Here is an 18,220-nt window from a genome sequence, read left to right as displayed (position 1 = left end):
AAAGTCACATTTTCACAATAAAGTCGAATAACGTAGCCAATTAGAGCAGAGATCCAACAGAAACATGTAGTGAAGAGGTGATGTATCACCATGCAGAATACTGTGATAGTAACACTGCTTTGGCATTTGCTTTTTTGGCTTGAGAACGAGGCTTTTTAGCCTTCATAGCTGAAAATGTCTTGCTGCCAGTTGCTCTATTGTAAAACCATCCTCCATGAAAATGCCAATAGGTGTTAGGGGGGGGGGGGGATTGGGAGTGTCTTGAAATTTTAATGCCAGGAGTTTTCGCTCAAAAACACCATAACCAGTTTTTACTCTAAAAAGTATGGACCAGAAAGTGAGTTTTGAGGCCAGAAATCTCTGGCCAAGTAATCATTGAGTCATTGGTACAACCCAATCAGCCCCCTGCAGATATATTGTGGTCACTTTGTGCTATGGGACAGTAAAAAATCTGACTTATTGCCCCTTTAAGCTATTTGATACTGACTAAACCTATTCCATTTGCCTGGATGGATATTTGACAGAGCAGATGCACAATATAAAGGGTCAGATAGTGACTGCTGGCAGTGCAGCAAGGAAACAGATCCTGCTTAGACAAAATCTCACAAGTTCGAAACCTGCAACAGCCAATGTGTCTGTCACCATCCATGTGTCCTTGTGAAGTATCCTTGAACAAAACACTGAAATCCTTCCTTACTTGTCTAGGATAAGAGCATCAGCTTAATGCCTATTTTTTTTTAAACAAATACTAATGATGATTTGCAGGTCCTGTTCAGTCTGGATCCTAAACAGTAGGTGTGTTTGTCTGTGTCAGCAGATACAGATAGCAGCTTCCTCCTCAGCGGTGTCTGTGTCGATGCCCATGCAGAGTGTCTCCCACACTCTGTCAGGACAGCTGAAGAACATCAGTGACTCATCAATTTGCTCTCTAAATAGATTAAATAGATACGCCTAAATAGATGGGACACCGCGAGCACAAACAGTTGCAGTTTTTGCAGGGCATCGGAGAACGGTGTATCTACCGAGGGACATTCATAGCAATACAGACAACAATGAAGAAAGGAGATGATTGAAAAGGAAAATATTTGTTTCTTGTTTTATGAAGTGACAACTAGAGGACTTTCAAATGTGTCTAATGTCCAATTCCAAGGAAAAGGTCTTGATTTTTGTATGTAGGCTATAAGGTTAGAGGTTGAAACCATACCTCATATTAGTATTCAGACAAATCAATAGACACACAAATCTATCACATAAATCTACCTGAGCACTGTGCAATCTATGCACTAATGAATGTATTGCTTTTTAGAGAATTAAAACCGTTGAGTATGACTGGGTGTTATAAATAAATGCTCCCTCGCTCTTTCATTATGCATCATCTATCGATTCTCTCTCACTGGGCTGAGGAAAAGACCTTGTTTCAAGTCATCTGTCACAAGGTTTGCTCTAGTTTTTTCTCACTTTGATGGATACGTTCATGATCTGGGTTTGCTTGAAAGACACATCTGGACACGTATGGAGGGTTTCAAGTGAAGCAAAATATGCTCCTAGAAATGCATAGTCTGAATGGAATTGTAATTATTTGCCGTGCTATTAATAGAGCAGATAAAAAAAACTGCTCTACCACATCTACTCTGCTTGCCACGGCTGAGAGTGAGTCTGAAAACCAACGTCCCCTCTCTTCACTGCAGCAGTCTGCTATTGGCTGAGCGGATGCTGACAGCACTGATGTTTCTCTGTGTTGGGGGGGTGACGTGGGGGGGGGGCAGCCTCACTGTATAAAAGGCAGGGATCTGCAGCATCACTGAGCTGGTGCAGTGCAAAAACGCCCGCTCATCCTCACCGATGGTGTGCAGAACAAGGGGGACATAAAAAAAAAACCTTCTGAAACTAAAACATCCACATCCTTTTCTTAAACAAACAAAAAAAAACCCACCAACAAAAAATTCATCATGAGCTACGATTCCTACATCTCCTACCGGCGTCCTTGGGACAGCTACAGAGGCTCCCGGTCCACCGCCAAATCCTCCATGTCTTCCTCCCTCTACTCTTCTCCCCGAGCTCCTCCGTCCGGGAAGAGGATCCTGAGGCTGGGCTCCTCTCCGCTGCCGGACGGCTCTGAGCGGATGGACCTGGCTCAGGCCAGCTCCCTCAACACAGAGCTGCTGGGCCTGCGTTCCCAGGAGAGGGAGCAGCTGGTGGATCTGAACGACCGCTTCGCCACCTACATCGAGAAGGTGAGGCACCTGGAGCTGCAGAACCGAGCCCTGCTGGCCGAGCTGGAGGCGCTGAGGAGGCGGCGGAGCGATCCGTCCCGCCTGCAGGCGCTCTACGAGGGGGAGGCGCGGAGTCTGAGGGCCATGATCGACTCGGAGAGCGGGGAGAAGATGCGGATGGAGGCGGAGAGGGACTACCTGCGTGACGTGTACGAGCAGCTGAAGGAGCGCTACGAGGACGAGGCCAGGCTGCGGATGGATGCCGAGGAGGCGCTGCAGAGGGCCAGGGAGGAGGCCAGCAGGGCCACGGTGTCCAACTGCGACGCCGAGGCCAGCGTGGTCTCCCTGTCCGAGGAGATCGTGTTCCTGAAGAAAGTCTTCGCAGAGGAGCAAGTGGAGCTGCAGGCCCAGCTGCAGATGGCCAACATCAGCGTGGATGTGGACGTGTCCCGGCCCGACCTCTCCGCCGCCCTCCGAGACATCCGGTCGCAGTACGAGCGGCTGGCGAACAAGAACATGCAAGCCGCCGAGGACTGGTACAAGAACAAGTTCGCGAGTGTGGCGGAGATGGCCAGCAAAAACAATGAGGCGGTGCACGCCATCCGGGAGGAGACCATGGAGTACCGGAGGCTGCTTCAGTCCCGATCCTCGGAGATCGAGGCCCTCCGGAACGTCATCGACTCCCTGAACAAACAACTGGAGGAGCTGGAGGAGACGCAGGGGAAAGAGGTGGCAAAGTACCAGGTGAATGACGGGTTCTGGATCCTGGTCTGGTATGCATGAAGATTAGGGCTGTAAGAAAATGAGTGCTGACCTACAGTGCCCGGTCAGGTTATCTGATCATTATAGCTCCACTATAATTTAAGAAGCATTCTGGTCTCAGATCTGCAATCCAATTATTTTTTGAAGATTTTTTAGAGCCTTTCCTCTTTATAAAATAGTATACAGTGGAAAGTGGCAGGAAAGATGAAAGATGGAAAGATGTGACAAAGGCTGTGATTCAGATTCAAAACCATGACGTCACAAGTGTAGACATGCATTCAGGCAGTGATTTTTTTTTTTTAGAGTGCATAATGTAGCCTATAAACTTGTTTGGCCTAAAGGTTGGACACAGATAAGCTGAGAACCAACCAGAATATACTTTAGCTAATGTGACTGAAAACATCAACAATTACCACTCTGAATGAAAAAGAAAAGACTCTTCAAGCAGAAAGCAGAGGAACAGTAAGCACAGCGGGAAACCTTCTGAGAACACAGCAGGCTCTTTTTTTTGCTATGAGACGACATGTAAAATATTCTCTGCAGTAGCTGACCCCCCCCCCCCCCCCCCCCCCCCCCTTCCACACACACACACACACACACACAAACGCACACACACACACACTCTGCTCTAGCGCTCAGCAGGACATGACGGGAGGCTCACAGCAGAGGTGATAGTCCGCAAGGTTACTGTCTGTGAGTCAACTGAGAGAACACAACAAACACAAATGAGATTTCCAAAAAACATTACTTCAAGTTCATCATTTAATATTTTTAAAATATTAAGAATTCACTTGTAAAGGTGGTCTCATTTTGTCAACTCATCATTTACAAAACACCATCTTTTGTTATAATTTTGCTTTCCAAATGGTCTCATTTTGAAGCAAAACTCAATACTCTCACTGATATTTTAAGCCTGATAAATGTCTCATGTCACCTTTATACCAGTCCTTGTTATTTTTAGCATCGGTAACTGTGATATTTGATGACAAATGGGCAATGTTTTTTTTTTTTTTGCTTTCATAGATGAGGATAAGTGAACTGGAGAGGGATATCTCTGAAGCCAAGCAGGAGATGGCGCGCTACCTGAGAGAGTACCAAGACCTTCTCAATGTGAAGATGGCCCTGGACATTGAAATAGCCGCGTACAGGTAATCTTTAATTAAAATAATATCTAATGATCTATCTATCTATAATATCTAATGCACAATTCCAACTTGTCTTGCTGTCATGTCACCAAATCAGCTGTGTTTTTATTTGTCACCTTGATATTTTTTGCCTCTTTCTCAGGGACGAGATGTTTTTATAAGAGCTTGTTTTATATCTATATAATTTGTATTTTGTCACTCTTCTACATGCGTTATAAGACTTAACTGTAGTATGTTGTGTTTTCTTTTTCTTTTCAGGAAACTGCTGGAGGGGGAAGAGTTTCGGCTGGCCTACCCGTCTCTACCCGCCCTAAACTAAGATCTAAAACCTAAATGCCACTAGTCTGGCATAAACCTGAATACTTCACACCCCTTCCCAGACCTTCTCATCTCCTCTAACCCCTCCAATGCCTCAACTTTTTTACATTCTACCCTCTCTCATCTCTTGCCCCCTAATACTCCCCAAAACCTTGTTTACCCCTCCCGACCCGACCCAAACCTCAAACCAAAGCTCATTCGTCCTAAGACAGATGCGCCCTTGTTCTATACAAGAGGTCCACCAGGAAGTCCCCCTTCTTCTACACACGTTCTGACACCATACATCAAGAAGATGGCAAACTGTAAAATGCAGAGTGGCTGCACTGCATTAGTTAAGTAGCAATGCCGGACTGCAATATTCCTTTGGCTGAGTTCCTCTCTGTCGTCTCTGCTAAAGTCCAAGCAGCAGGATTACCATTCGACTCTCTCTGACCCCCGTTGTGCAAACATTTAACCAATTGTTTGTCAAGGAGGAGAAAAATTTCCTTTTATCTCTTGATGCTTGGACTTTATCTGTGTTTGAAGTGACGCAAGAAACCTGCAGCATTATTGATCGGGAACTCGACCAATCGATTATGTATTGTCCTGCACCCCTGGTTCTGTAGTAGTCGTCAGCGAACCAGTAACCTTAAACGTTTATGTTCATTATATTAGAGAGCCATTTGTCTCCTTTTTAGTTATTCTTCCTTGGCATTTGCATATACACTAATGCCACAAGCTTTGGTTGGTTTCAAATGGGAGTCAGTTCTGGTCTTTCTATTTGGCTGGTTATTTGTTTATCTAAATTTCTAATAAAGCTGTTTTTCCTTGCAAAACCTGGATATGGAAATGCCATGGAAGACTAATTGTTACTGGTTTCTCCTTATAAACATGCAGTGTATCTATCAGCCTATCTGCATTAGAGTTTTTCTGTTCTGTGAGTTCATTCAGCCTTCAAGCTAAACAATGAAACAATGAAACAAAAAGGTAACTGCAACTTGTGTGGAAACAGGAGCTCCATGTTGTTCGTATGCTGATCTTAGATCTAAATGGTGCTTTACATCCGTGAAACTAATACAAAGTCTGCACCTTTATGCTTGGTGTACCTGTAAGAGCCGGCAACATGCTGAATAAATACATAACTGACCTGCAAATCAGTGTGTATGTCTTGTTTTCATTCCATTCATTCACTCTCTCAGGATATTTGGGACACATTTGTCATGGCTATCATCAACAATTTAACTTTTCAAAGCAGAACAGATCAAAACAGACAATATTTTCAGATTGATGGTTAATTGATCATGGGTTTTGAATGGGTTTCAATGGCACTTGGGTCATGAAATTTGCTGCGATAAACCGGGTGAACCTTTAAATCAGGTAAAACCATAAAAATCACCCAAAGTGCAGCGGAGAGGTGCTCGTTGGAAAACGGGGTGCACATGCAAGATTATCCAGAAAGAAAAAAATTCAAGGCACACTGATCCATGGCAAGAATTAGTGCGTTTTTTAAATTCTTGCCATGCATAAGCCACATTAATAAAGGCTTTTTAATTTTTGTACGTAAGGGAGTGTGCCTTGGATTTTTTTCTTTCTGGATAAACTAATAGATGTATTTGTAAATTTTGGTGATAAAGGCAAAATATAAATATAGGTTAAGTATTATTAGGATTATTATTAATAGTGAAGAGTGAAGAGGGAATTATAGTCTCCATCTGTGACCTGACAAGCTGAAGCTGAGATTGATGAGAACAGTGAATAATTGGCATGTGTGGCTTGTGATTTGTTTGGAGGCTGGTGTGCTCCTTTTCTCTCTGAAATTGATTAATAGCGATGCAGGCATTTCATCGTTCGAGCCAACATCCCCCTTAAATCGCTCCTTACCTACAGCTCTCAATGTCAGGTGAACAACACACAGAGCGGCACTGCACCATATCCCATAATTCCATCTTCCTGGCAAGCTGACTCTAGCTGTAATGTGTTGGTGCCTTGCCTCAGCAGGATATCCAGTCAGCAAGATGAAGCCAGGCGTCCAAATGAAACCGCGCTCACACCCTGAGGAAATATCATTCATATGCACAGGAGTTTTCAGCTGTAATTTTGAGAGCATATATATTGTGCAAAGTGATAACTTGTCATACACAACATGAAGCGTTTCTGTGTGTGTATGTGTGCGTATGTGTGTGTGTGTGAAAGGGCGGCAAATACTAAGTGAGTTTACTAAGAGAGGTTTCCACATCATTAGAAATACACTAGCGGTTACAGGCTTTGAAAATTACATTAATAACTACATTAAATTGAGAATTAACTTGAATTCACCAGATTGGATTCAACTCAGCTTTGGCGTCTTTATTTATTTATCTATTAATTTCAACATAGCAATTAACACAACAATTATATAATGGGTTATAGCTAGACACTACAAGACATTTTGTGGTGATTCAGTATTCATACTTTAGATCAGTGATTCCTTTTTCATATCAAGGACCCCTAATTTAATACACATTTGGGCCACAGACCCCCATTTGATGAGATTTTGTCTCTTGAACCCAAATCTGAGAACATTTTTATTGTTAGATATGATTTTGTCCAGAATCCCATGACTATCTGTATTGTGGGTAGAGAGATAACAGTGAAACTATGATCAAAACAGTCATTCTTCTACATTCTCTAATTGCGTTAACTTCTTGTAAATGAAACAATATTGAAGTTTAACAATTCATCAATTTGCCTGGGACCCCCTGGAACCCCCTCAAGGACCCCTGGTGGTCCCCCCGGACCCCACATTGAGAACCACTGGTTCAGATTAAGTGGTGTCTTGAGTTTAAAGGAATAGTTCACCCAAAAATAAAAATCATTATCTATACTCACCCTCATGTCAGTGGAAACACTGATGAAGTTTGTATGTCCACATAACACACAGCCAGTTAGCTAGCATTGCTCTGTAGCAGCCTTCTCCAAAATAAGTGAAGTGTCCGAGTCCTGGTTCTGTAGAGTTCCAAAAAAAAAAAAGATTAGCATAAAATTACTCCAGACTGATTTTAGCCAGACTCTCCAGATCCAACTGTTTCTACTGATGTTCATTTGTGGTTACATGTCACAGTGGATTTCTGTAGTTTGTGAGACCGTTTGCCTTTCTTTAGTTTTTCTTGATGAGCTGTCAGTGCACATTTGCTTTGGCAATGTATTAAAACAGTCATGCCAATAAAGCTTGTTGAATTGAATTGGATTGGATCAAACGGGACTGGACTGGTCTGGTCTGAGCTGAATTTAATTTAGAACCTGCAGATGGCAGTAGAGCAAAGAGGTTTTGGGACTTACTAATCACATCCTGTAGGTCAGAGGACACCAACATGGCCGCCGCCTGGTCGTGAAAACACTCTGCCTCAATGTTACAGTTACATGTCAAAATTCAACCCAAATGCGAGGCTTGCATGCAGTCTGACTAACCGTTTCATCTGGTGACTGTTTATTTTATCGCTTTTCGACGTCGTCATGTTTCAGGTAATCAGCGGGAGGAGCGTGCCCGCGGTCCGCCTCCTCGCACCCCGGGCCGCCGTGCTGGTCGAGGCTGTCAGGGGCAGAAAGTCCCGCAGCGACCCGCCGGCCAAGTCCAAAGAGGGGCGAATCAAAGTTCCTCCTCCCGTCGACCCGGTGGAGATGGTGGTCCTGAGGGAAAGATTCACCGAGTACGACTTGATCATGCGGGCGCTTCGGTACGTGAACACCAACGGCTGTTAGTTAAAATAACGGTCACTTCTCTAACGTTACCGCAGGTGGAAGGTCGCCTGGTGTTTTGACAAAATTTGTATCTATCAGTTAAAATTGTGTTTCCGCTGGCGGTGTCTTCGTCTTGATTTTTATGCCAGGGAAGAAAATGACAGTATCATTAAGCTAAATGTTTGTGGATTGTTTTCCCATCGCTGGCTTTTCAGAATGGCAACACACCGTTTTAAAAACATTTCACGGCATTACAAAGTATTAAAGAAGCCTACTGGAAGCTAACTAGCCTAGTTGCCATGTAGCTAGTTAGCTAACGAACTAAAATCACGTTTGTTTTTTGTCTTGTTGATCTCAAACCACAAGTATTCATTCATTATACAAGGAAGTTTGCAGGCTATATAGTAGTCTACTTGTCATTTATTAAGAACATTTCCCCCACCATAATTTGGCAATTAAACAACATCACACACCGAGTACAACACACTGCCAAGGGACACACATTTTTAAGGCATACAAATTTTGGCACAACACCTGTTGGAATCAGGCTGGAGAGAGGGAGTGAATGTCAATCCCACCTTGGAGCTGCCCAGTAAAATATTTCAATATTTCAGGCTGCACAGATGTTTTATTTTTCTGGGTTCTCTATGATTTCACTGTTTTGAGGTGCAGAACTCCCTCACATTTATGATGAATTTTCCTGTTTTTTTAACCTATTATTTCCCAATTTTAGAGTTGTCCCAATCAGCTCCCTGACCTTTCATGCAAAGTTTGAGTTGCTTCCTTCTTTCCTTCATGCCAGCCTTCCTTCCAGCCCTTTTCTTTCTTCTAATCAATTAAATTCTGCTAAGATCTCTCTTAATAAGGAATTCAATTCTGCAGCCTTTAGAAAAGGCCGGTGCTTTGTCAGACAGCTTGAGAAATGCCAATAGATGGACGACCATCACTGGCTGAAGTTTTTAAAGAAACTGTCTTGCAAAAAGGCCTCAGTGGAAGCCTAACTGCCACTCAAATATGATTTAATAAAAAATGTCATAAATAATTGAGAGTGAGCACTGTTTCTTCAGCAAAGAATTGTCATTTCTTTTAGATTTTGAATTGATTAAATTGATTGAATTGACCACTACTCTAACCCGGCCCTCTTCTCTGTGTCTCTCAGTCTGGAGTTCAAGGAGGAGATGCTGAGGAAGAGGTACGAGGAGGAGACGGGCTCGCTGGCCGAGGAGCGAGCCAGGCAGGAGGAGGAGGAGCATCGCTCCCTCATGGCCTGGAACCAGCAGGAGAACCTGCGCCTGCTCACACTCAGGTGAGGAGAAAGTCAAATCTTCTTTTTTTTATTATTATTATTTTGGTGACATCCTTGGTGCTCAGCGCTCATTGCTGTGGTGTTTCTGCACTGCACTTCCCAGAGATCACCTGTCAATCAAACAGTGTGGGCGGGACTGTGACGTCTTTTTCCTTCGATTTTCTGTTTGATGCAGTTTGAGTTTCTGCAGATGCTGCTCTTTTCTTTGTCTATTCAGCCATGGTGGCTATCGCTGCTCATGCTCACTACCCAGTTCTTCTTCTGTTTATTCCAAACAAACCGCTGTCGTCGCTGCTGGAAATATAAAACACATCACTTTCTGTGCTCCAGAGGATTTTTCCCCAGGAAGACCTACCAGATACCGGGTGTTTAAAACAGCAAATGTAAAAGCTTTCATGAACTGGGTATAGGTTGAGAATCGATAGCAGCAAAACACACATTTATTTTAATAAAAATGTAACAGATTATTACTTCAAACAAAACAAGTTCTCACAAAGTTCTTCATGAAGCAATAAGAGGTTGTAAACAAATTCAAATTTAAAACACAATCACTATCACTATTCTAAGATATGGGCTTTGGGATGAACACGTGTTATTTATGTATTCTACTTTCTCTTTGTCAGCAGTATCCTGATTGCTCCTGGTTCTGTATCTGATGATGATGTCAGATGTTACTCAGCTCTCCTCTGTGTTTTTTAGACAAGTGAGGGTCCAGAAAGAAATGGAAGAGGCTGAGCTGAAGAAGAAAGAAGCGGTCGTTCAACGAGAGCAAGCAATGCAAGAACTGATCAAAGAAAAAGAGAGGGAGATTTTGCAGCTGCAGGTATGATGTTTAACAGCTTTGTGTTTACTTCCTGCCTGTGTGGTCTTTTCCCAAAACTGGAAGGAGACTTCTGTGGGACAGTAACTCACTATCACACTTATCTATGATCTTTATCGACCTCTATTGGTGACCAGGGGGAACTGCAGCAAAACTGATAGTCAAGTCAAATCAGGTTTCTTTCTAGACCCCTTCAACATAAAAGCATGTCTCAAAGGACTTTACAAAGAACAAACCTTCATAAATCTAACTAATCCACAGCCAATCACAAAACAAAATGATGGAATACAGTGTACAAACAAGCCAACCCCCTCTCTGCTGTTCCCTTGAGAGACGGCGGTCTGTAACTGACACAATAAAGTCAATTTTTCACAATAGAGAGCAGTAAGCTAGCTAATTAGAGCAGAGATCCAGCAGAAACATTTAGTGAAGAGGTAATATTTCACCATGCTAAATACTGGAATGATCAAATGGCTTTGTCATTTGCTTTTTTGGCTTGAGAACGAGGCTTTTTAGCCTTCACAGCTGAAATGTGTTGTGATGTTGCTCGCTCGTAACACCGTCCTTTATTGGAGTTTTTGTTCCAAAACAGAGTTCGAGCTGAAAAGCTGATGAAATAATCGCCAAGTCATTGGTATTGATCAACAACCCTATCAAACCCCGGCTGATGTATTATGATCATTTTGTGCAACGGGACAGTAAAAATCTGACTTACTGCCCCTTTAAGAAGCACTTAGAGATTCCAAATCCAGTCAGGAGAATATAGAAATCAAGTGCAAATGTGGAAAGGACAGAGGTTTTTTAAGTTGAAACTGTAAAAAACTATAAGAAACTGTAAAAGTTGAAACTGGTGAAGGAAGCTGAAAGTTGTTTTCATGGTGGGAAATCATTTCAGCCAAAGTGCAGGTAAAGTTTGGCTGGTGACTGATAAGCTACTTTTCGTGTGTTTTTGAAGTCTATGGAAGATCTGTTGTAGTGAAACACAGCTGATAAAAGGGAGCAGTGAAATTTTGAAATTCAGCTACCACTGTGGTGTGTAGAGCAAATAAATTCCCCTCCTGGTTGTGTTGCTCAATAACTGCACGTCAAAGTGCTAAGTTATTGGTTGGATCACAAATCAGATCTTGGGCTCACTTTGACGTTTTTTTCTTTTGGCGCAACTTTAACCGTCTACTTTCCACATGTTACAGGAGGAAGCCAAGAACTTCATCACCTTGGAGAACTTGGATCAGCGTATCGAAGAGGCTCTGGACAATCCAAAGAATTACAACTTTGCCATCGACCGAGAAGGCAGAGTGGTCAGGCAGACGGTGCTGGAGTGAAACAAACAGGCTGAGCTGTGTGTGTGTCCCAGAAGATTAAAAACACACCAGACTGGACAGACTCGGTCCACCTCATCAAATGAACTGCGTTGTTGTACTCTGCACTGTGGTCCGGCTTCAACCGAATGGATCCAGGAAGTGGATTCTCTTCAAATACTGAAAAACATTTGACATGAGAAGGTTGTCCTATCCATCATACTAGGAAATATTTGAGATTGGATGCTCGTTCATCAGCAGATGAGTTGGAGTTTTTGTATACATTTTGAATTGAAATTGAACTGAAATTGGTTGTATTTGATGTAAAGCTCCTTGTCACCTTTGATGTCATGTTCAGAGTTTGACATTTATGCCCAAACCTGACAGAAGCTCTCACTACATCCCTTGGGGTTTGGGTTGAGCTTCACTCGACAATATATTGTTAAAAATACAGTTATCACCAGTTCATCATTGGAAAAGTATTAGCAATTATCTCTTGGGTTCGGTTTGGCTTTGGTCAGAAATCTTTTGGGCTCCAGGGAGCAACTGGTTGGCGTTAAAGACCACAGAGAAGCCAAAACACCTGCTGTTGTGTACAGTGAAAGTATAATGATGAAGATGTGGAAATTCAAAAACATGTTAGCATATTGAAATAAAGCCTTTACATGACATTTTAGGCATTTAGCTGACGCTCTTATCCAGAATAACTTGCAGGTAGAGGTCGTACCTGTGACGCTCAGTTATGGGACGCACAGTTTAACCACAAAGCCACTCTTGCCATCATTTTTAATTTTTCTGTACAAACAGAGTTGCTTTAGCTTCTTTGTGATTTGACTGCTTTAACCAAACCACAACCTGTAAGTGCTGTTTCATACAAGAACTTTATTGTCTGATATGTTTTCAGTTTAGCTTTTTCACCATTGCTGTCAGCTCATGATATGTAACTGTATGTAAAATAAATTAATGTATACTGCTGTTTCCACTGCAGCACTCGAGTCATTTTGGATTAGATGAAAACTTGATCCCATTAGGAAAGTTGGGTAAATTATTAATATTATCAATACAGAGTTGAACTTTCTTAACCAGAGCATAGATAGGATACTAGGAAGGTCTTCCTAATGTTTGTACACTGTGTGTGTGTGTGTGTGTTTGAGAACAAAAGACTACTTTTTTGTACTGTCAGGAATTCCTTCAATGACGTAAAAATGACGTAGAGTAAAAGTTACTGAGTTACCTTTTAGAAAAGAAAACATTCTTTTCTATGTGATTCTAAAAGGAGAGGACAGAGTTCAAACTAGATGAATTTCAATAGAAAATTTGGAAGTGCAAAAACAAAGTAAAGCCAGATTACTCTTCTCTTCTTTGCTGACTGATCGTTCACTGAATCGCTCCACAATTTGTCAATTTACCACTGTCCAGTTTCTGTTGCTTATGGAGACACAACATCTGTACTCTGTAATGGATGTGATTTAAAATGTAGTGAAGTACAATACTTAATTTAAACACATACTTAAGTAAAAGTAAAATTACTAACTTTAAAAAATACTCAAAAAGGTACAAGTACACAAAAAAGATACTCATTTACAGTAACATGAATACATGTAATAAGTCACCTCCATGCTTGGAAACCTGTGATCAAAAATGCCATTCTTATATATTCAAATACAAACTGTCTTCTGTCCTCTAGGAGGCAGCGTGGGCAGGGTCCCACCTTGTTTTGAGTGTTTCCTGTAAGATAGGTGCTAAGCGTCTCCTGTATGACAACGTGCAGCTGATCCGCTGTAATCCTCCTGTCAGGTCAGGCAGGCAGGTGACATGATGAAGATCAGCCGAGTGAGGTGAAGACCTCAGAGGAAATCCACCAGGAGATCTGGAGCAGGATGGTGAGGAGGGGGCAGCGAGACACAAGGCATCAACTGATAATGTTGGTTTGAGATTCACTTCAGTACATAATGGATTTTTAAAGAAAACTGTGTCATGTAGATTTTTTTTTTTAGACTTGATAGAAAAGAAATCTCGGTCTCTCCTGCCCTCCTCTTCATAAATGATGTAGATTTTAACTGAAATCAATAAGGTACCATGGTTTTCACCTGTCCAAACACTCCCACTGTTGTAGTTCATAGGATGATTAGATGAAAAAAAAGATGGGGAAATCATAGATTAATCACTTTCTGAATGGGTAATATTGTTTTGTTTTGTTTTTTTATACTGGTGGTTGTTCCTCATGATGATCACTGTCAGGAGGTCAGAGTTTACCCACCTTTTGATTCACCACTACATAAGTAATGCTGTATATTGGCTTTAGTGATCTAGATCACGGGATGTGAAGCCAGCTGGTCTAATGCTGTGCTCACTGTTAATGTGACTGGTGACTGAGGTTAATAGGATTGTTTAACTGTGGCACTGAAGGTCGAGATTAGCGGTCAAACTCCTGAGCAGATAGAGATGATGAACTCTCAGCTCATCAACAGACAGCTGGAGACTGTTGCTAACAGAGTGTCACGGTCAGTGTGTTGGCTTTCAGTCAGTGTGTGTGGTCAGTGTGTTGGCTTTCAGTCAGTGTGTGTGGTCAGTGTGTTGGCTTTCAGTCAGCAACATGGATTCTTCAACTTTTCCAGCCAAGCAGGACTCAGAAGAGAAATAAAATGTTTCAGCCTGACTCAAGAAAACAAATTCTTGTCTTTTCATGAAGGACCTGCAACTCATTTTTCTTCTCAACTAGGGCTGCGACTATTTATACTGTTTATTTTCATTATTGATGAATCTATCGTTTATTTTTTTAGAGTAACTGATTAATCATTTAGTCTATAAAATGTCAAAAATAATGACAAATGCCCATCACAAGTTCCCACAGCCCAAAGTGATTCTTCAAATTTCTTACTCTGTCTGACCAGCAGCCTAAAAACCCAAAGCATTCATTTTCTAATGATATGAAACAGAGAAAAGCGGCAAATCTTAGCATTTGTAAAGCTGTAACCAGCAAATGTTTGGTATTTTTACTTGATAAATAACTAAAATGATTATTCGATTATCAAAATTATAACTGATTAATTTTCTGTCAACCGACTAATCGAGTTTCAGCACTATTCCCAACCCATTGTTCAAGACACTAAGATTATAATATTTTACATCTTTGTTTCAAAAAGGGGGCATTATAATTATCTGTATTATTTTGTGAAAATACAGCAGCCTTCTGTAATATATCAACAGTCCTAAAGGTCATGATACATAGGGAAATACTTTGGTGCAAATAATTCATTCATAATTCCTTATTTCTTACTTACTTATTTCTGTTAACTCATGAAACCTTGCAGGATGTGACGTTATACAATGAAGTATTTCTGATCAAATAAACAAGTCTCTTAGATACACCACAGTCATTATTTCTTTCCTTTTATTTGGTGCAGCGGTGTGGTTAGATTGGCGTACATACAGCAATTCATTTGGGTAACTGTAGTGTTTTGTCTTTGTCCAATAATCTCTGTGTCTTGGCCTTAAAAGCCTCTTAAAATAGATACAGACTAAAGCTACAGATGACTTCAAACCGGTTCCAAAGCATTTCATACTGACAATAAAGCTAGTGAACAAAAAACTATCATTGACATGTACTGTCTTTAAGCACCTTGATATTGGCAATAAATACATTCACAAAATAAATGATTGTGTGAGTGGAGGCAGGCACATCATAGTTTGACCGAGCGGTCCAGACGGCAGTAAAATGGATAACGATCGGTGTGAAAATCTTTTCTCTTGGGCAACACGCTCATTTACATTTTAGGCTCGTTTACATTTCAGGTATTAACTCCATAACCTCTAACCTCCCTGCAGCCCATAATGTCCAGTATGAACCTGCACTCAAGACCAGTAAGACTTCCACAGAGCTGCATCAGAAACGGATGGTTGTTCGTGCAAATGCCTCAGGTTTTTTTTTTTTTTTTTGTTAGTTTTTCATGTGTTAACAAGTCTTAACACTTCAGGTAGTTCTGAACCTGCTTGCTCCAAGTAAAAATAAAACCGGCTATAAAAAATAACACTCCATTCATAACTCGGAACAAAAACATTCATTAGGAGGCTGTACATTTCTGTCATACAAAAAGACAAATTGTACGACAGACTGTTTAAAAAGACAGTTGACCGAGATAAAAAAACGTCCAGAGAAAGATTAGCACTCGAATATTCAAGTATAATAACTCAGGCACACAACACATTCATCAGAGGAGATAATACTGGGACTTGGCTCCTTCCAAACAACTTGATTGATCAGATGCGATCAGATGGGATTTGGGGTGGGTGGGGGGGATCCATATACTGTAGGTAGCTGTCAGCCGAGGGGTATGTGTCTCTCTTTTGGAGCTAGAGAGGCTTGTTCTTTATACATACGACCCCCGCTTTGGTTCTCACGTTGTTGTGAAATGATTGTTAATTAAGAAATCTGGTTATTCAGCTGTCCGGGGTATTTCTCAAACCTCCTCTCCGCCTCCTCACTGAAGGCATCGCCTGGAGGGAAAAGCAACAATTGAGTCCCAGTAAGTAATCGTATATTAAAAACAATGAATAAAGCAGTAAACAAAACAACTAGATGATGTGAATGGCGAAACTGAGAATACAATCCGGTACTTTTTACTGTTTTCTGACTGCTTACCGATGTGGCAGTTATGGAGCCAGATACGATGACCGTCGTATTTGCAGTTGCATTTCATGGCGTTATTGGTGAAGTCGCTCTCGGCCACTTCGTAATTTGGATTTATCACAATCTGAAGAGTGAGACACACACAAGAATTGGTTTCTATAACAGGATGAATGATCACAGACGGTTAAAAAAACGTGACAGCAGATTTTTAACCCAACAGGAAGTGAATAAGCCCTCGACACACATGCATTACTCAGTGATCCAGTGATGGATTTTTCCATGTTTAACCAGCAGTTTAAATGTTAGACCTGGGTTAGATAGTTAATAATCTGTTTTTTTTTAATGTTTGTATAAATCCAGCCTTACGAGACAAACAAGCACTTCATTTTATTTGCACTTAAGGTACCAGTGGCCAATTCCACACACACTATCTGCTGCAATTTCCAGTCTTTCGGCACAATGTTTTTGTTTCCTGCCGATGGGCAAGTGACATGAAATCATACATATCTGAGAAGCTAAAAATAATTAAATTTCACAAAGTGCCTTATATTAGCACAAGACTTTTAGTATGGGTCAGTATGGGTGTGTGTGACTCCCAGTGGGTGGCAAGAAATTTGATGTAATTTAGAAGAAATAAAATAAAAATGGTGATAATATCATATATCGCCCAAGCCTAGTGTCAAACCCCGACCCACTGGGCAACAATAGGGAAAAGTGAGATGTTTTTATAGGCCCTTGGGTGTTTCTCTGTTTCACCCATGCAGTTTGTGTTTGTTGTTGTTTTCCTCTCCGTCCCTGGCGGTGTTGGTGCCGTGCTGCTGCTCACCTGCAGAATGTAGTTTCCAGGCTTGACGTCCGTGATGTCGATCCACTGGCAGTCGATGTCGTGACGGTACAAATCCCAGCAGCCCACGGTGATGCCTTGGTCACCGAAGTTGGCGCACTCATACCGCTTAGACACTCCTGGGGAACAGATGAAAGATAGATTTAGTACTGCATGAATGAGTCTACATAGATAATGCTATATCCTGTATTTAGAATACAACAACTTAAAAAACAACCAAAAACTAGTACATTTCTGAATATGCAGATGTAAAGTAATACTTGCAGATAACTTTTAACACCTGAATTTCAACTGTTTGATTTGTTTTTTTTGCTTTACTGGACTGTTTACAATGGAGAGACAGAAAGGATGAAACAGAGGGAGAACATGCTACAAACGTCCCAGGGCAGATTCAAATTATTAAATTGTCAAATAAATTCATTCATTCAACCCAGGACAATGTGAGTACATAATATGGACCTTAGCCAACTGAGCCACCAAGACCACCTGAGAAAAAAAATGTCATTTTTTGAGGCAACTGACCTCCACCTTTTGGCCCACATTGTAATCTGATAGCCAAAGAGTATCGATTCAGCATAACACCCAGAGAAGCAATCCTTGAACCTTTACCTATGTCATTTGTAATGTTTGATTTAATCTGCTTGGCGTTCCAGATAGGTGGAGTTCACTATGTCAGGACAACTCAGATAGTGTCAGGTAAGTTGGGAATCACAAAAAAACATTAAATTAACACTAAAATTGCGTTTCAAATACTCCTGTGATTATCCAAACTTTCTGGCGCTCATCGCACTGTGCTACGTGTCAAACTCCACCCATCTGGTGCTCCAAACAGAAGAAAACAAACCCACAATCTGAAAGGCCACAGCAGCACGTCAGACTCACCCTCTTGGCAGTCTGTGTCCTCCAGGCAGAAACTGGCTTTGTGTCCCTCGGCCACTTTGCTGCCGTTGGCGTTCATCAGGTCGTAGTGGGTGAAAATATCCATGCTGTGGTAGTGGCTGTAAAACACAAGGGAACAACTCATAATGAACCACAAAGAGCTTCATTAGATAATTAGATAATCCGTCATTTGAAAGTGATATCTACTCTTATAAGATGACCGAGAGCACAAAACAAGTTACTTAAAGTACACAAAGGTACATTTTGAGAAGATGATAGAAGGTAAGGTAATACTTTTGCAGAGTGGAT

At 41.5% G+C, this 18,220-nt stretch overlaps 3 protein-coding genes across 6 annotated transcripts in view; 2 read left to right on the top strand and 1 right to left on the bottom strand.

The window, feature by feature from the left end:
• The first annotated feature begins 1,949 nt into the window (after positions 1-1,949).
• On the top strand, positions 1,950-4,439 carry neff2 (neuronal intermediate filament family member 2). The gene is made up of 3 exons (XM_071909585.2): positions 1,950-2,957; positions 3,999-4,123; positions 4,379-4,439. Exons 1-3 carry the CDS (start codon positions 1,950-1,952, stop codon positions 4,437-4,439), a joined length of 1,194 nt encoding a protein of 397 aa, XP_071765686.1.
• A 3,322-nt stretch (positions 4,440-7,761) lies between these two features.
• Positions 7,762-12,626, top strand: mrps26 (mitochondrial ribosomal protein S26). Its single transcript, XM_071909569.2, has 4 exons — positions 7,762-8,130; positions 9,294-9,440; positions 10,140-10,263; positions 11,451-12,626. The coding sequence occupies exons 1-4, from the start codon at positions 7,910-7,912 to the stop codon at positions 11,580-11,582; spliced, it is 624 nt and encodes a 207-aa protein (XP_071765670.1). The 5' UTR covers positions 7,762-7,909; the 3' UTR covers positions 11,583-12,626.
• Positions 12,627-14,935: 2,309 nt separating this feature from the next.
• loxl3b (lysyl oxidase-like 3b) overlaps positions 14,936-18,220 on the bottom strand; it is a 30,203-nt gene continuing 26,918 nt past the window's right edge. For all 4 annotated transcript variants that reach the window (XM_078289538.1, XM_078289535.1, XM_078289536.1 and 1 more), the window contains 4 exons: positions 17,915-18,030; positions 17,015-17,151; positions 16,201-16,312; positions 14,936-16,055 (listed from right to left, as the gene is read on the bottom strand). In XM_078289538.1, coding sequence (XP_078145664.1) covers positions 15,982-16,055; positions 16,201-16,312; positions 17,015-17,151; positions 17,915-18,030 — 439 coding nt within the window. In that variant the 3' untranslated portion in view covers positions 14,936-15,981. The remainder of the gene's footprint in view (positions 16,056-16,200; positions 16,313-17,014; positions 17,152-17,914; positions 18,031-18,220) is intronic.

Source organism: Centroberyx gerrardi, chromosome 17 (genome assembly GCF_048128805.1).
Source record: "Centroberyx gerrardi isolate f3 chromosome 17, fCenGer3.hap1.cur.20231027, whole genome shotgun sequence".
In the NCBI taxonomy this organism is placed as follows: domain Eukaryota; kingdom Metazoa; phylum Chordata; class Actinopteri; order Beryciformes; family Berycidae; genus Centroberyx; species Centroberyx gerrardi.
This window is presented reverse-complemented; position numbering and strand designations above follow the sequence as displayed.

Coding starts and splice junctions, on each gene's coding strand:
- neff2 (XM_071909585.2), top strand. CDS start 1,950: ATGAGCTACGATTCCTACATCTCCTACCGGCGTCCTTGGGACAGCTAC. Junction 2,958..3,998: donor AAGAGGTGGCAAAGTACCAG/GTGAATGACGGG, acceptor TTGCTTTCATAG/ATGAGGATAAGTGAACTGGA. Junction 4,124..4,378: donor ATTGAAATAGCCGCGTACAG/GTAATCTTTAAT, acceptor TTTTCTTTTCAG/GAAACTGCTGGAGGGGGAAG.
- mrps26 (XM_071909569.2), top strand. CDS start 7,910: ATGTTTCAGGTAATCAGCGGGAGGAGCGTGCCCGCGGTCCGCCTCCTC. Junction 8,131..9,293: donor TTGATCATGCGGGCGCTTCG/GTACGTGAACAC, acceptor TGTGTCTCTCAG/TCTGGAGTTCAAGGAGGAGA. Junction 10,264..11,450: donor GGGAGATTTTGCAGCTGCAG/GTATGATGTTTA, acceptor CACATGTTACAG/GAGGAAGCCAAGAACTTCAT.